General features: G+C 39.6%; 1 protein-coding gene across 1 annotated transcript in view; it reads right to left on the bottom strand.

The window, feature by feature from the left end:
* Positions 1 to 13143, bottom strand: part of FAM227B (family with sequence similarity 227 member B) — a 201520-nt gene that overhangs the window by 7547 nt on the left and 180830 nt on the right. The window contains exon 13 of the mRNA XM_046008116.1: positions 255 to 330. Coding sequence (XP_045864072.1) covers positions 255 to 330 — 76 coding nt within the window. The remainder of the gene's footprint in view (positions 1 to 254; positions 331 to 13143) is intronic.

Below are 13143 nucleotides of genomic sequence, written 5' to 3' on the forward strand. Positions count from 1 at the left end.
GGGGTGCATCCCTCCAACCTACAGCACAGCAAAGTGTCCTTCCTTCCTTTAATCCCTGACACCTGCCATGGCTCCATGGCTCTAACGTACATCCTAGACACTTACCGGAAAAGAATCTCCAAGTCTGTTAGACCCTCAGAAGTGACTCTCCTCAATGGTTAAGGAGCTTAGTGTAGATGATTTCTATGATGATGACTTCCAGCTCAAAAAGAGTTTGAGATTTTCTATTTAACAATAGTATGGCATCAACTTACATTCGAAATTCCTTTTGGTTCCTTGCAAATTGTCGTTTTGCCTCTTTTATAATATCACGGTAAGTTGGAGCAGGTGGTGTGATTGGCTTATGGTCAAGAAAAGATTTTTAATTAGGATCATTTGGGAGAAGAGGACAGTACCCGGCACAGGGGGACTGAGAGGGCCATCTGGCCTGGGCTTCCCAGTCACGGAGGGTCTCAATTGAGGACATAAATATGACGTCTGCAGGTACACTGAGAGGACTGACAGAAGACAGTACCCATTGGACCACGTTAAACTTGTGTCCCATTATCTGGAATACACCACCCACAGTGCACTAGGTCTTAACAGTTTTATAAATTCTGTAATTACCTTTTTTTGTACTGTTGTGTTGTGTGTAAGTGCTTTGTGTGTATGTGTATATGTACATTAAAAGCAGTAATTTGTTAAATGTAAATATTTAAAATGTACCAAAATGTTTGCAACCTTATGTAGGCACTTCCTCATTTCTACATATACCGAGAGCCTCAGGGTCTCTTCTGAAAGGCTCTGGAAGTGCCTGGCAGTATAGGTTGGTTGCCTTGGGCTGGTGGCCTCTGCTAACAGCAGGGAAGAAAGACAGCAAGTAGAAGGTGTCAGTGTGCTGTGGATGAGCCTGGGGCTCTTGTCCCATCTGTTTCTGGTATAGCCTGTGGTTGTGCTCCTAACCCTGGTCTTAAACCCACATTCGTGTCCGACAAAACAGACACTTCCCTTCTGAGATGGCAGTTGGCAAATGACTCCAGACAGCCCTCAGCTTGTGTTAAAAGAACTAATAAATCATTGAACAGAACATCCAAACCTAATGAGGTACTATACAGTGGCTAAGTGAAAATAATAATGATTATAATGATGATGATGATGATGATAAAAGACTAGCCTCACTGGTAAACTAGGAGCTCTTAAACTTCTGCAATCACCAAGATCCAGGGGATAAGACTATTCTTATATGGCCCCCACTCCCCCTCCCGAAGCACACTTCAATATTATCACTATCTTTCTCTGAATGCAAATTTAGGGTCTATTTCAAGGCTGTCCTTGATGCTCACTTTAATCTTATTTATCTGGCCTAAGAAAGTTAGGAGAAGTCCAGTGGATGTGGTCCCTGGAGCAGGACCACATAGGTACTTAACTTTATGACCTTAACTTCCTGAGTACTGTATCTCAATTGAGGTAACCAGAAGGAAAACCACGAATGGCTCCAGAACAAGGATGCTCCCAAGAGCTTGAATAAAATTTATGTCTTTCCTATGGTGCTCTAAACTATTGAGGAATTATTTTCAATCACATATAATTTGAACATCATGATCTTAGAACCAAGGAAAAGAACGCCTGATATTCTGTGCATGCCAGACCACTTTCTCAGCAATGCCAGAAGAGACAGATTCTCAGGGCTGGTCCCAGAGCCTGTTTAAGCGGGCTTTTAATAAGCATCACAGACTGTGGAGGGAAGCAGTGCTGACAACAGGACATACTCCATCCTACTAACCGTGGAGTCTCGGAGGGTCTGGGTGGTGACCATATTACTCTAAAATGGATCAAAATTCTCTGAAATACATTTTAGAGAAGCCTATTTATTGATACATTCCAAATTTCTTTTCCCCTTTAATCATATCTGGGTTTTAGAATAAGGTTTTCCTTAAAGAAAGAGATGAGCCTGACTTTCATGTTTAATGTCATAATGGCATAAGGTTCCTGGACTTATGATTTAATGAAAAGTTGATTTGTACTGTAGGTGACAATCAAATCAGTGCTTGGATAGCATCTGGCACTGCTAGGAGACAGACCAACAGTGACATTGCATGTATTCAGGACAAATAATCATTATCAACTTCAAGGACTCATTCAAGACACAGCCTGCTTCAGGGCCACATGAAACAAATCAGGAAATCAACAAAGTGTGTTTCTTCCGTGTTCTTTACTCATCTTCTCCTTTACTACTTTTCTTTCAGGACCCTCTCAGCCTTTCCTCTCTCCTAGGCTGATACAGGCCATTTCCCAAAGATTATAGGCACAGTGCCATCCTGAAGATTGAGCTCTGGTTCTGGTGCTGTGTTCAGCACTTCTTATCTAGTACCATGGTAGCCAAGGCAGTTAACCAGGCTGGCCCTCTTTTTCCTGGTATGTAAGGTGTGGGGGTTTAGTGAGATGGTCCTGTGGCTCCTGTTCTATTCTGATTTTCTATGAAATAGGATATGAGCCTATTTAAGTTCAGAAGTTTAGACCTATTAGTAAAGTAATGGCAAAACGCTTAGAGAGTATGGGATAGAATTTGAGGTTTTGCAAAGGAATGAAGCAGAGTTTGTTTACTAATAGGATATGGGAGCTGGATGAGATACAGGGAGGAGGAGAGATCCAATGTGGCTAGTATAACGGTGGAGTCATTTTACAGAGATGGGGAAGCCTGCCAATTTGAAGGATGTCCTACAGGGGATGAGAAGGTATTTCAGTAATGGGCATGTTCAATTAGAAACTCTCAGGAAATGCAGATAGAGACCAATGGGAGCAGATACGAAAACGGAACTCTCTTCAGAGGTGATGATTGAAACAATGAGAGAGAATGAGACTCTGAGGGACAATGCAGACAGAAAAGAAAGGAAAAGAGAGAACCTTGAGAAAGAGGAGATTTTAGGGATTAGTAGTAGGAGGAGGGCAGGAGCTGGTATAACACAGTGTCACATTCCAAAGAAGGAGCTATTTAAGAAGAAGTGTCAAGTAAGTCATAAAGGTCAATTCAAAAACTAATGAAGGGCCACCTAATTGGGCGAGACCATTACTCATTCAACAATTACTTTCTGAGCGCCTGTTGTGTGCCAGGCACTCATCTGGACCCTAGAGACTGAGCAGATTTCCACATCATAGGGCTCATATTCTAGAGCATATGCTTTCCGGAAGCCATTCACCACAGAGAAGTCAAGGCATACTCAAGTAAGTCCCCTGCTTAAAGGAGGGCGTAATAAGCAAAGAAACTGATTATTTTAAATACCATGAGGACAGTAAAAACCATGTGTGAGAGTGGCTGGGAATGTGTATGGGCACCACAACATTAGCCTGACTATCAGGGAGAAACAGGAGCTGGCTGTCACATGTGAGTAGGAGCTGGAGCAGAGTGAGTGTGGGCAGAGTGGTAGGAGATGCAATCAGAGAGTAGGTGGGGTTGGATCTTCTAAGGGGCTTTTTAGGCCATGGCCACATGGCGTGGAAGAATCTGTTGGAAGCCTTTAAGCAAGGGACTTAATTGAATTAGACCTTGACTATGTGACAAATGGCTTGTGAAAAGTGGAGAGAAAGGGCAGCTCTTCAGAGGCTCCTTCCATAGCTGAGAGGAGTCATACTGCTTGGACTAGGGTGGTAACAGTGGAAACAAAGAGAACTGAACAGTTTCAAGATACGATTTAAAGATGGGGTTGATCTAACTCAGGGCTGTTTTAAAATAGGAGTCCTAAAGATGGAATGATATTATAGACACTGGAATTTCTAACAAAACAATTTTGAGCACCAAAACTGGCAGTTGGCATGACAGTTTCGGGCAAGGAGTCCTGCCTGGAGGCCAGTCCTTAAATTATCTCAGGTCTAATCAATGCCTGTGCAGAAGGCTGACAGTGGACTTTTTCTAACAGTTAAACACCTGGGCCCAGGAAAGTGTTGTACCAGCTTATTCAGTCAACCTGCTTCTTGATTAGTATATCAAACACAGTGATTAACTAAAAAACCTCAAAGATACTGTATTTTAGGCAGTGGTGAGGGGTGTGGCAGTAATTGGAAATGGAATGGAGAAAAAAGAAGTTAACATTTGTTGGATACCCAACACAGGCCACGCGCTGTGATTGGATCTTTACAGCATCTGTAGAATTCTGCTTGAGACTCTCGCGACTGGTGTCTTTGCTTCCATGAAAATAGTTCTACCCCACACAGTCCTATTTGTTGCCTGGCAGAGGTTGTTCCAGGAAGCCTCCTCCTGGTCAGAGCCTCATTTTGCACTGGATTTCCGTTTTCAGTGTGCTGCTTCTTCCTTTTTTATTTTTTATGATTTATTTATTTACTTGAGAAAGAGTGAGCGCGTCCACACACGTGTGTTGGTGGGGGGAGGGAGAGAATCCCAAGCAGACTCCCCACTGAGCACGGAGCCTGATGTGGGGCTTAGTCTCACCACCCTGAGATCATGACCTGAACTGAAATCAAGAGCCAAATGCTTGACCGATTGAGCCACCCAGGAGCCGCAAGTTTTCAGTGTGCTTCTGAGGGCAGTGCATCTGACTCTGGGAAAGACATTTCATAGTAATGTAAGTTATATTCAAATAGTAGCTGTGATCGAAAAGCCAATGTATCAGCTGGAATTTCCTGTATTCAACCGATTGTTCTGTAACCTATAGTCAGAAACAAAGCATTGTCTTCAGGAATTACAAACATTCATGAGTTCTGATCACACTGTACAAATTACCTTGTCTTCAGGGATCTTCTAAATGACATTACTGGAATTAAATGTCCACATGAACTACAGTTTTCTCTTGATACGAATCAAGTCTGGATGGCAAAATTCCAAAATAAAACTTCCTTAAGCTAGGCCCCACTTACTTTCAAACTGGCTTTGAGATTTCATTCTGCATAACATTTGTGACTAAACAGTAAATGACAACTTTATGGACAGATTAGTCCTCAGATTTAAAAGGGAAGTAAAGAAAGCCTCACTTTAAATAATTAAAGCTGAAAAAACCTAAACCTCACAGAATCTACTCATTTGACAAATGTTTCCACAAGACTTGAAAAATGTTACTGTGGTAATCATTTCTCAATATACATATGTCAAGTCATTATGCTGTACACTTGAAACTTACACAATGCCATATGTTAATTATATCTCAGTAAAAGCAAAAAATATTTCTGTACAAAGAATATTATAGCAGCATTAATGTAAGCAAAAGAAAAGAAAAAATTCTCCTACAATTCCACTTTCCAAAAAATAAAACTATTTTCATTTTTCTGTGCCTTACCATCTGTCATACACAAATGTGTATTTTATGTTATTGTTATAATGATATGGTTGCTTCCTTTACCCAACTATCATAATTTTCCCATGCATCCAGGTTTTGTAGTCATTATTTTAATGTTTGCAAAAGATTTCAGAGTATCTGTACTACAGGGGCTCTGCTGCCCTGATGCAAAAATTTTGCTGGGTTTTCTTATATGAAATAATCAATTTCTCCTCTCTTCCCCAGTTGTGTTTTCCAGGATGACATTTCCCTACACTGCTCCCCACCTTCAAGTCTAGCAAGGGAGGGCTGTGTTTCTCCAAATTCAAATCCCTCTAAGTTCTGGGAAAAGATAGCTTGGTTCCTGCTTAGCTTTGGACTGGTGTGATGCCCACGGTTTAAAAAAAAAAAAAAAAAAGGTTGTAGTCCTGTTCATTACATAAGCAAGAAGCCTGCAATTTCAGTTATGCCAGATTTCTACCTTTAGTTTTTTCCGCCCTTTGCCTGTCACAGACTGTGACGAAATCCAGCAGCTTTACAGGAGAAGGCTTAGCAATCTTCCTGAAACAAAGAATACCTAAAGACATCAGGCTACTTTTATCATCTGTCTTACTCTCCTCACTACATCCAGTGACTGAAACTTTAAGATCTTCTCCTGAGTAAAAATCACAGAAAGTTGAATAACATTCCTCTTATAACATGATTAGCACAACTAAAGACATGCTTTTCTTAAAGTGTACATGGTTTTGAGCTGCTGAAATCTAATTTGCAAGCAGCTATTTCCTGGTAATATGTAATTTCAGAGTTCTTGTTAGAATTGCAAAGGTTTTATCCTTGTACAGAGTTATATTGTGCTCTTGAATATGGTCCCCACGATGAAGCATTTATGAGTGACATGGTGCTAGTCACTCTGAACTAATTGGATTTTCTCCCTTGAACATTCATTATATACTATTGGTATTAAGACAAAGAGCTATGTTTTATTTCTTATAAATTATTAATTTTGAACATATGTCATTATTAAAATGAGCTGGGTATATATTCTTTATAAAGTCATTCTCCTTGCATACAAAAGTTGGTCACAGTTGTATATTTGTGTTGTGTAATGAGGTTCTGGGCTGTATGATCTTGCTACTAAGATCTCAGCATTTTTTTGCACTGTTCAGTCGTGATGGTTTTTAGCTGACTTCTGTTAATTCTGTTAACGAATATCCTAATTTTTATTCTCATCAGATACATAAAGTCATCAATTTTCCCCAACTGTAGAAAATTAGAGTACTTACAGTTTACAAATTATGAAGAATGGCTATATTTTATTCCTTGGGGATGACTTGTGGTAACATGTTTTCCATCACGCTGTCTGAACTGACCTCACACTGTGTTTCCTCATGCAATGCTACATGGAGTTTACAAGGCAAGCCACTAAACCGAGATGGAGCCACTTGGGTACAAATAAAATAGTCGTGTCCTGGCACTTCCCAACAGCCACGGTTGGCATGGGACACACTAAAACCTGGAGACTTCCTAAAGGCCTCAGTTGAGACTCTGAGGGCTTTGATCTCCTGTTAGAGACAGAGTATTAACTAAACAAGGGGCCTCAGAAATTGCAGGGTCCAATTTGATTATAACACAGATGAAGAAACTAAGGCTTCTGAAAAGGAAGTGCCTTGCCTTGGAGAAGTTGGGCATGTGTGAGACTCAGGAAAAGAATGTCCCAGGGGCAAATTTTCTCCTATCTGCCTTAAGTACTGTCCTGGGATGAAGTTGCGGGAGGCTTTGCTGTCTACCCCATAGTCCTTAGGTCTACTCCTTGGAGTATTCTTAGAATTGCTAATAAGATTACCAGGTTTAAGGCCGAAGTATCCTTTCTACACATAAGGCAATTGTGTAAGATATAAAAGGAACCTTGGCAGCAAACAATGGCCACAATCTCCTCCTTTATTCACCAGAATTCACTTAATTCTTAATCCTAAAAACTAAATTCTTTTTTTTTTTAAAGATTTTATTTCTTTATTTGACAGAGATCACAAGTAGGCAGAGAGGCAGGCAGAGAGAGAGGAAGGGAAGCAGGCTCCCCGCTGAGCAGAGAGCCCGATGCGGGGCTCAATCCCAGGACCCTGAGATCATGACCTGAGCCGAAGGCAGGGGCTTTAACCCACTGAGCCACACAGGTGCCCCCAAAAACTAAATTCTTAAAATAACTTAGCATGTGGCCCAAAGTGATCTTAGAACAGTTATCTTCTGCTATTTACCTTTGCTTACACTTCAAATATTTCAGTGTCAGAATGGTAAGAGTGTCAAACATCCACAACACAACCGTTTATCCAGAAATTTTTTTAAAAGTTATTACTAACCCCATATGCCTTATTCTACGGGAGACAGTGGAACTGTCAGAATGTCACCCAGATTCTCTATGGCCTGGTATTAACGTATAAAACAGGGGTTTCGGTAAGTTTCCTTATTTAAGACATCATTAGAAGCAGTTTTGTAGCATAGTTTAGAAAATTGAGGGAGTAAGGCTACCAGAAATATTAACACGGATTTAGCAAAAAGCATTCCGCAAACTTGCCAGGGCTTTTACTAGGCATGGAGACACAAAGATGAGTAAGACAAGGCGTTTGACTTACAGGAATGATAAGTAGGAACGGGAAATAATAGGCAGTTTTTCAAGTAGAAGACAGAAGAGCTCTAAAAAATAGGCATAAAGACTATAAAAGTCTTGCATTCTGTTCTGCTTTAGGGCAGAGCTGTCTCCAGTTGGTTGAGGGTGCTCCCCTGTTCTGCTACAGCCACCTCGGCAGGATTCTGTGACTGATGACACAGTTTCCCGTCTTTGCTGTTGGACTACTTAGCACCCTCATATGAGTACTGGCTGGTATAGAAGGGGTGTTCAGGAGGTGGTGTTATTGGCCTCCTGAGCAAACATTCTTACTGATATTTCAGTGTAGCTGAATCCTAGGCTTCATCTTGAGAAGCCTAGTCATCATCGTCATCAAGTTAATTGTTTTTTTGCTATATTGCTTAAGAAATCAGGGAAGTATGATATATCTTTAAGGACAATTTTCATTAAAGCGGTTAACATAAATTTTGGTGCTTTAGATGGTCGGCTCCAGTTATCTGGAAAATTCAGTTATGGCAACAGTGCATTCCCTGATAAGACAGAATAAACAAGTTGTTGATTTGTAGAGATTCCATAATTTTTGTAACTTATGCCCTTGAACAGAGACAGCTCCAAGAGTTGCTTGGAGGGAATTTATCCATCCCCATTATTTCCATCAACCTCTTCTCCACTCACAAAGCTATTCTAAGTAAACATACAAACTGTGGATTTACTTTGCAAATACAGCACCTTGCTTGTAACTGGGTTGAATATTAAACCCCTCCTACAAAGATAGAAATTCTAGAGGCCCTACTCCCAAGATGGACCAAATTGGGTTATTTGACAAATAATACATGAAACAAAACAAACAAATACATGTGAGAAAAGGAGCCAGTTTGTTTGTTCTTAAATACACAGACTTCAGCTCTAAGCTAGGACATAGTTTCTACTTTCTGATATCCTGGAACATCTCTCAGTATCACTTGGAACCATAAGCTCAGTGACTTTTATGGGGTGAATGCAAAGTAACAGTGTGGATATTGTCTACCTTCTCCTTTGCCTGCCCACCTTTTAGGAGAAGTGGTTGGGTTAGATGAACACAAAATTATAATCTAGTCAATTGTCAATTTTTATGTTTAATTGAGATATTGCTTTTTAGTCTTAAATCTAAGCACTCAAAAAGCTATGGATTTTCCCCAATTTTTTTTTTTATTGACCAGTAACATATATAGCAAGAATATACATTTTTTTCAATGGTTGAAATCACTTAAACGGAAAATGAATTTTTCTTCTCTTATTTGATATGAATTGGGCTTTACCACATTTATACTACGTTAAAAAAAGCCAAAATCTTAACTGGTACTAACTCTCCAGGATGCGAATCCCTCCTGCTCCACAACCCCCACCGCTTAATTTTCCACTGAGCCATGTTTATAATCTAAAATACCAACTGTGGCTAAAAAATTGATACAATCCATTCCCTGGAACCTGATTACCCAAGGCATTAAAGTCTTCTATTCATTTCATTAGTTAGTTTAATAACAAGCTTGCTGAATTGTGGTTTGTGTCTTGTGCATTTTATTAAAAGGAAGGAAAAGAAAAACCCTAATGAGAACTTAAACGGAGTGTATAAGAAAAAAAGAAAAAAAATGCTGGATCTTACAAGCAATTTTTTAATTGTCTTTGGCTCAAGGTGGCTGCAAAATGATTACAATACACATACACATACTCAACTCATGTAAAACAAAAACCCCTTTGTTCCTCAGTTCTTAAAAAAAGTATGATGTTCATTTTCTACCCCACCCCACCCCCAGTTTTTTTGTTTTTTTTTTTAACTTGGCATACACTCTTAACTGGCAGAGTTTGCTAAAGGAGGAAACTTAGCAACCTACTCAACAAAGTTTAGAATAGCTTCCATTAAAAGTCATCTAAAAATAAAAATAAAACCTCCTTTTCTCTTCTGAGAACAAAATTTAAATACTTGTATCATTTATCCCACTATGTTCTATGATGTTTTTCTGCTTATAAAGTGCTCTACTCAATAAGTCAGATACATTTTTTTTAAAAAAATATAAAATCTGGTCCTTTAAGGAGTCCTTGAGAGCCTAACAGGGGGAGTTATGAGTTTATTCTGGTAACTGATATAAACTAGCATCAATGGGAATTAAGTAAAGGGAGTTCATGGATCAAATATCCGACCATCAAAAGGCAATCACAGAATTTTATACAGATCTAGGTTATTTATAAAGTTCTTGATCTGGGGGCTTCTACAGAGAGTGGTAAGCTTTTTTCTATGAAGTGAAGCCATGAGGAACACTGCAAAATTCTGCATGATGCTAAAAGTAGTTATCTCTGAACAATGCCAAAAATTAAACAAAACTAGGATAAAAGGGAAAAAATACAATAAAAAAAAGAACAATATGAGGGGAAATTAACTTTGTGGGTAATTTTGTTGGATGGATGAAAAAGGAGTGGATGAACAAATTATATGTAATCTTAAGCCACTGAACTTCTAAACTTAGAGGGCTGCAAGTGGCAAGGCAAAAGGAAGTTCTGATGTGCTGGCTGTCTGATATCCCAAGGTGACATCTCAAGTTCTGTGAAGAGATTAAACTTTCCTTCTTACTGAAGACAGTGCTGTCCATAGAGCATTTTTGTTATGAGGGATATGTTCAATATCTGCACTATCCAACAGTCACACACAGATAGTGAACACTTGAAATGAGTCCGTGTAACTGAAGAACTGTAGTTTTACTTACACTTAATTTTATTAAGTAATTAATTTTTAAAAAGATTAATTTATTGGGGAGGGCAGAGAGAGAGGGAGAGAATCTTGGGCAGACTCTGCTGCGCATGGATCCTGTGGGGCTTGATTGCACAACCACGAGATCATGACCTGAGCTGAAACCAAGAGTAGGACACTTGACTGAGGCATCCAGATGCCCCATTAATTTTATAATTTAAATATATGTTTAAATAGCCATGCATGGCTAGTGGCTAACATACCATATAGTGCAGTTCTAAAATTATGAAAAACATAATAAACACCTAACTCAATGTACATACATATGTCTATTTCTTTAAATCTTGCTCTAAATAGTACATATTATCACTTTATGTAATATTGTAAAATATTATTGAATAGATCACATACTATTCTTGGTTTTCTAACTATATGTTTATTTGGTCAAGACTACTCAGTTTGTTAACTCTTATTTGGAGAAGTTATTGATGCTTCTTAAGAACAGTGAGGAAAGAAAACCACCCTTTATGGGCTAGTGCCACAAAATTGAGTACAGAGTAAGAATCAATGGTCTATTTTTGAAAATAAATGATCTTCAGAATGCCCCTGAGGGTGCTGTGACTTTCGCCTTTTGTAGAGTCCATTTTCTCACCTTGAAAATTCTTGCACCTTTTTCCTTATATAATTTTTTGTTTTGTTGTTGTTTTTCCAAAAAGATTTTATTTACTTGAGACAGAGAGCATGAGTTGGGGGAGTGGGGCAGAGGGAGAGGGAGAAGAAGATTCCCTGCTGAAAGACACGAACAGACACTTCTCCAATGAAGACATACAAACGGCTATCAGACACATGAAAAAATGTTCATCATCACTAGCCATCAGGGAGATTCAAATTAAAACCACATTGAGATACCACCTTTCACCAGTTAGAATGGCCAAAATTAACAAGACAGGAAGCAACATATGTTGGAGAGGATGTGGGGAAAGGGGAACCCTCTTACACTGTTGGTGGGAATGCAAGTTGGTGCAGCCACTTTGGAGAACAGTGTGGAGATTCCCTATAACCCTGCAATTGAACTACTGGGTGTTTACCCCAAAGATACAGATGTAGTGAAAAGAAGGGCCATCTGCACTCCAATGTTTATAGCAGCGGCCATGGTTGCCAAACTGTGGAAAGAACCAAGATGCCCTTCAATGGATGAATGGATAAGGAAGATGTGGTCCATATACATTATGGAGTATTATGCCTCCATCAGAAAGGATGAATACCCAGCTTTTGTATCAACATGGACGGGACTGGAAGAGATTATGTTGAGTGAAATAAGTCAAGCAGAGAGCATCAATTATCATATGATTTCACTTATTTGTGGAGCATAAGAAATAACGCAGAGGACATGGGGAGATGGAGAGAAGGGAGTTGAAGGAAATTGAAGGGGGAGCTGAACCATGAGAGACTATGGACTCTGAAAAACAATCTGAGGATTTTGAAGGGGTGAGGGGTGGGAAGTTGGGTGAGCCTGGTGGTGGGTATTATGAAGGGCACGTATTGCATGGAGTACTGGGTGTGGTGCATAAACAATGAATTCTGGTACACTAAAAAGAAAATAAAAAAATTAAAAATAAAAAAAAAAGACTCTCTGCTCAGCAGGGAGCTTGATATGGGGCTCAATCCCAGGACCCTGAGATCATGACCTGAGAGCCAAAGGCAGACACTCAACTGAGCCACCACCCAGGCACCCCTTGCTTAATTCCCAAGACTTGGGCAACTTATCTCTTATTTGCTTCAGGTTATGTCTTTTCCTTTCCTAACCTCTAGGATCTGGAAGATGAAGATACAGTGAGCTGACTGGCCCCTTACTGTAACCCTTGATAGTTGTCAGATCAACATTGATAGGTGCTTCTTTTGCTTCAGTGCATTTCTATGCTTCTGGCTCCATTTTTTGACTCTATTTCCCCCAATTCCACTCCCTCCTTTCTTTTTCACCCTTCCAGTGGGATTTCCACAAGTCTTAAAACTGGATTATGCAGACAGATATATGAAATTATAGAAAGGAAGAAGACTCATTTCATGAAAAAGAGCAACATACTGAATCCTCTTTTCTTCCATCTAAGCCACTGTTCAGCCTACCCTTGTTCAGTACTTAAGTACCTCATTTATACTTCAATTGTTGCTCTGATTGCTTCCAGAATAAGCAAAATGTTACCCATTTCTCTGAAGATTCCATACTTTTCCAGGCAAATGAAGTGTGCCTTCTTGGACATTTAAAGATGTCATCTTCCTTAAAGGTCACAGTGCTGCAGCTTTTAAACATTGAGGATGGGGAAGAATAGAAATTGTTCAGGTAAGCATGGGAGGAATGCTAGAAATAGGATGTATCTTCGGTAAAGCCAACAAGTTTGTGGACAAAGTCATCCATTAGACAATAAGTCACCTGATAGCAGAGATGACAGTCATCCCTTCAGCACCTAGCACAGCACCTAGCACATAGATTTTCCTGTTAAACAAGACATAAGAAACAGTCTGGAGTCTGGAACCAGAAAATGAAAGCATATTCAGGTAAT

Source organism: Meles meles, chromosome 6, assembly GCF_922984935.1.
Source record: "Meles meles chromosome 6, mMelMel3.1 paternal haplotype, whole genome shotgun sequence".
Lineage (NCBI taxonomy): Eukaryota > Metazoa > Chordata > Mammalia > Carnivora > Mustelidae > Meles > Meles meles.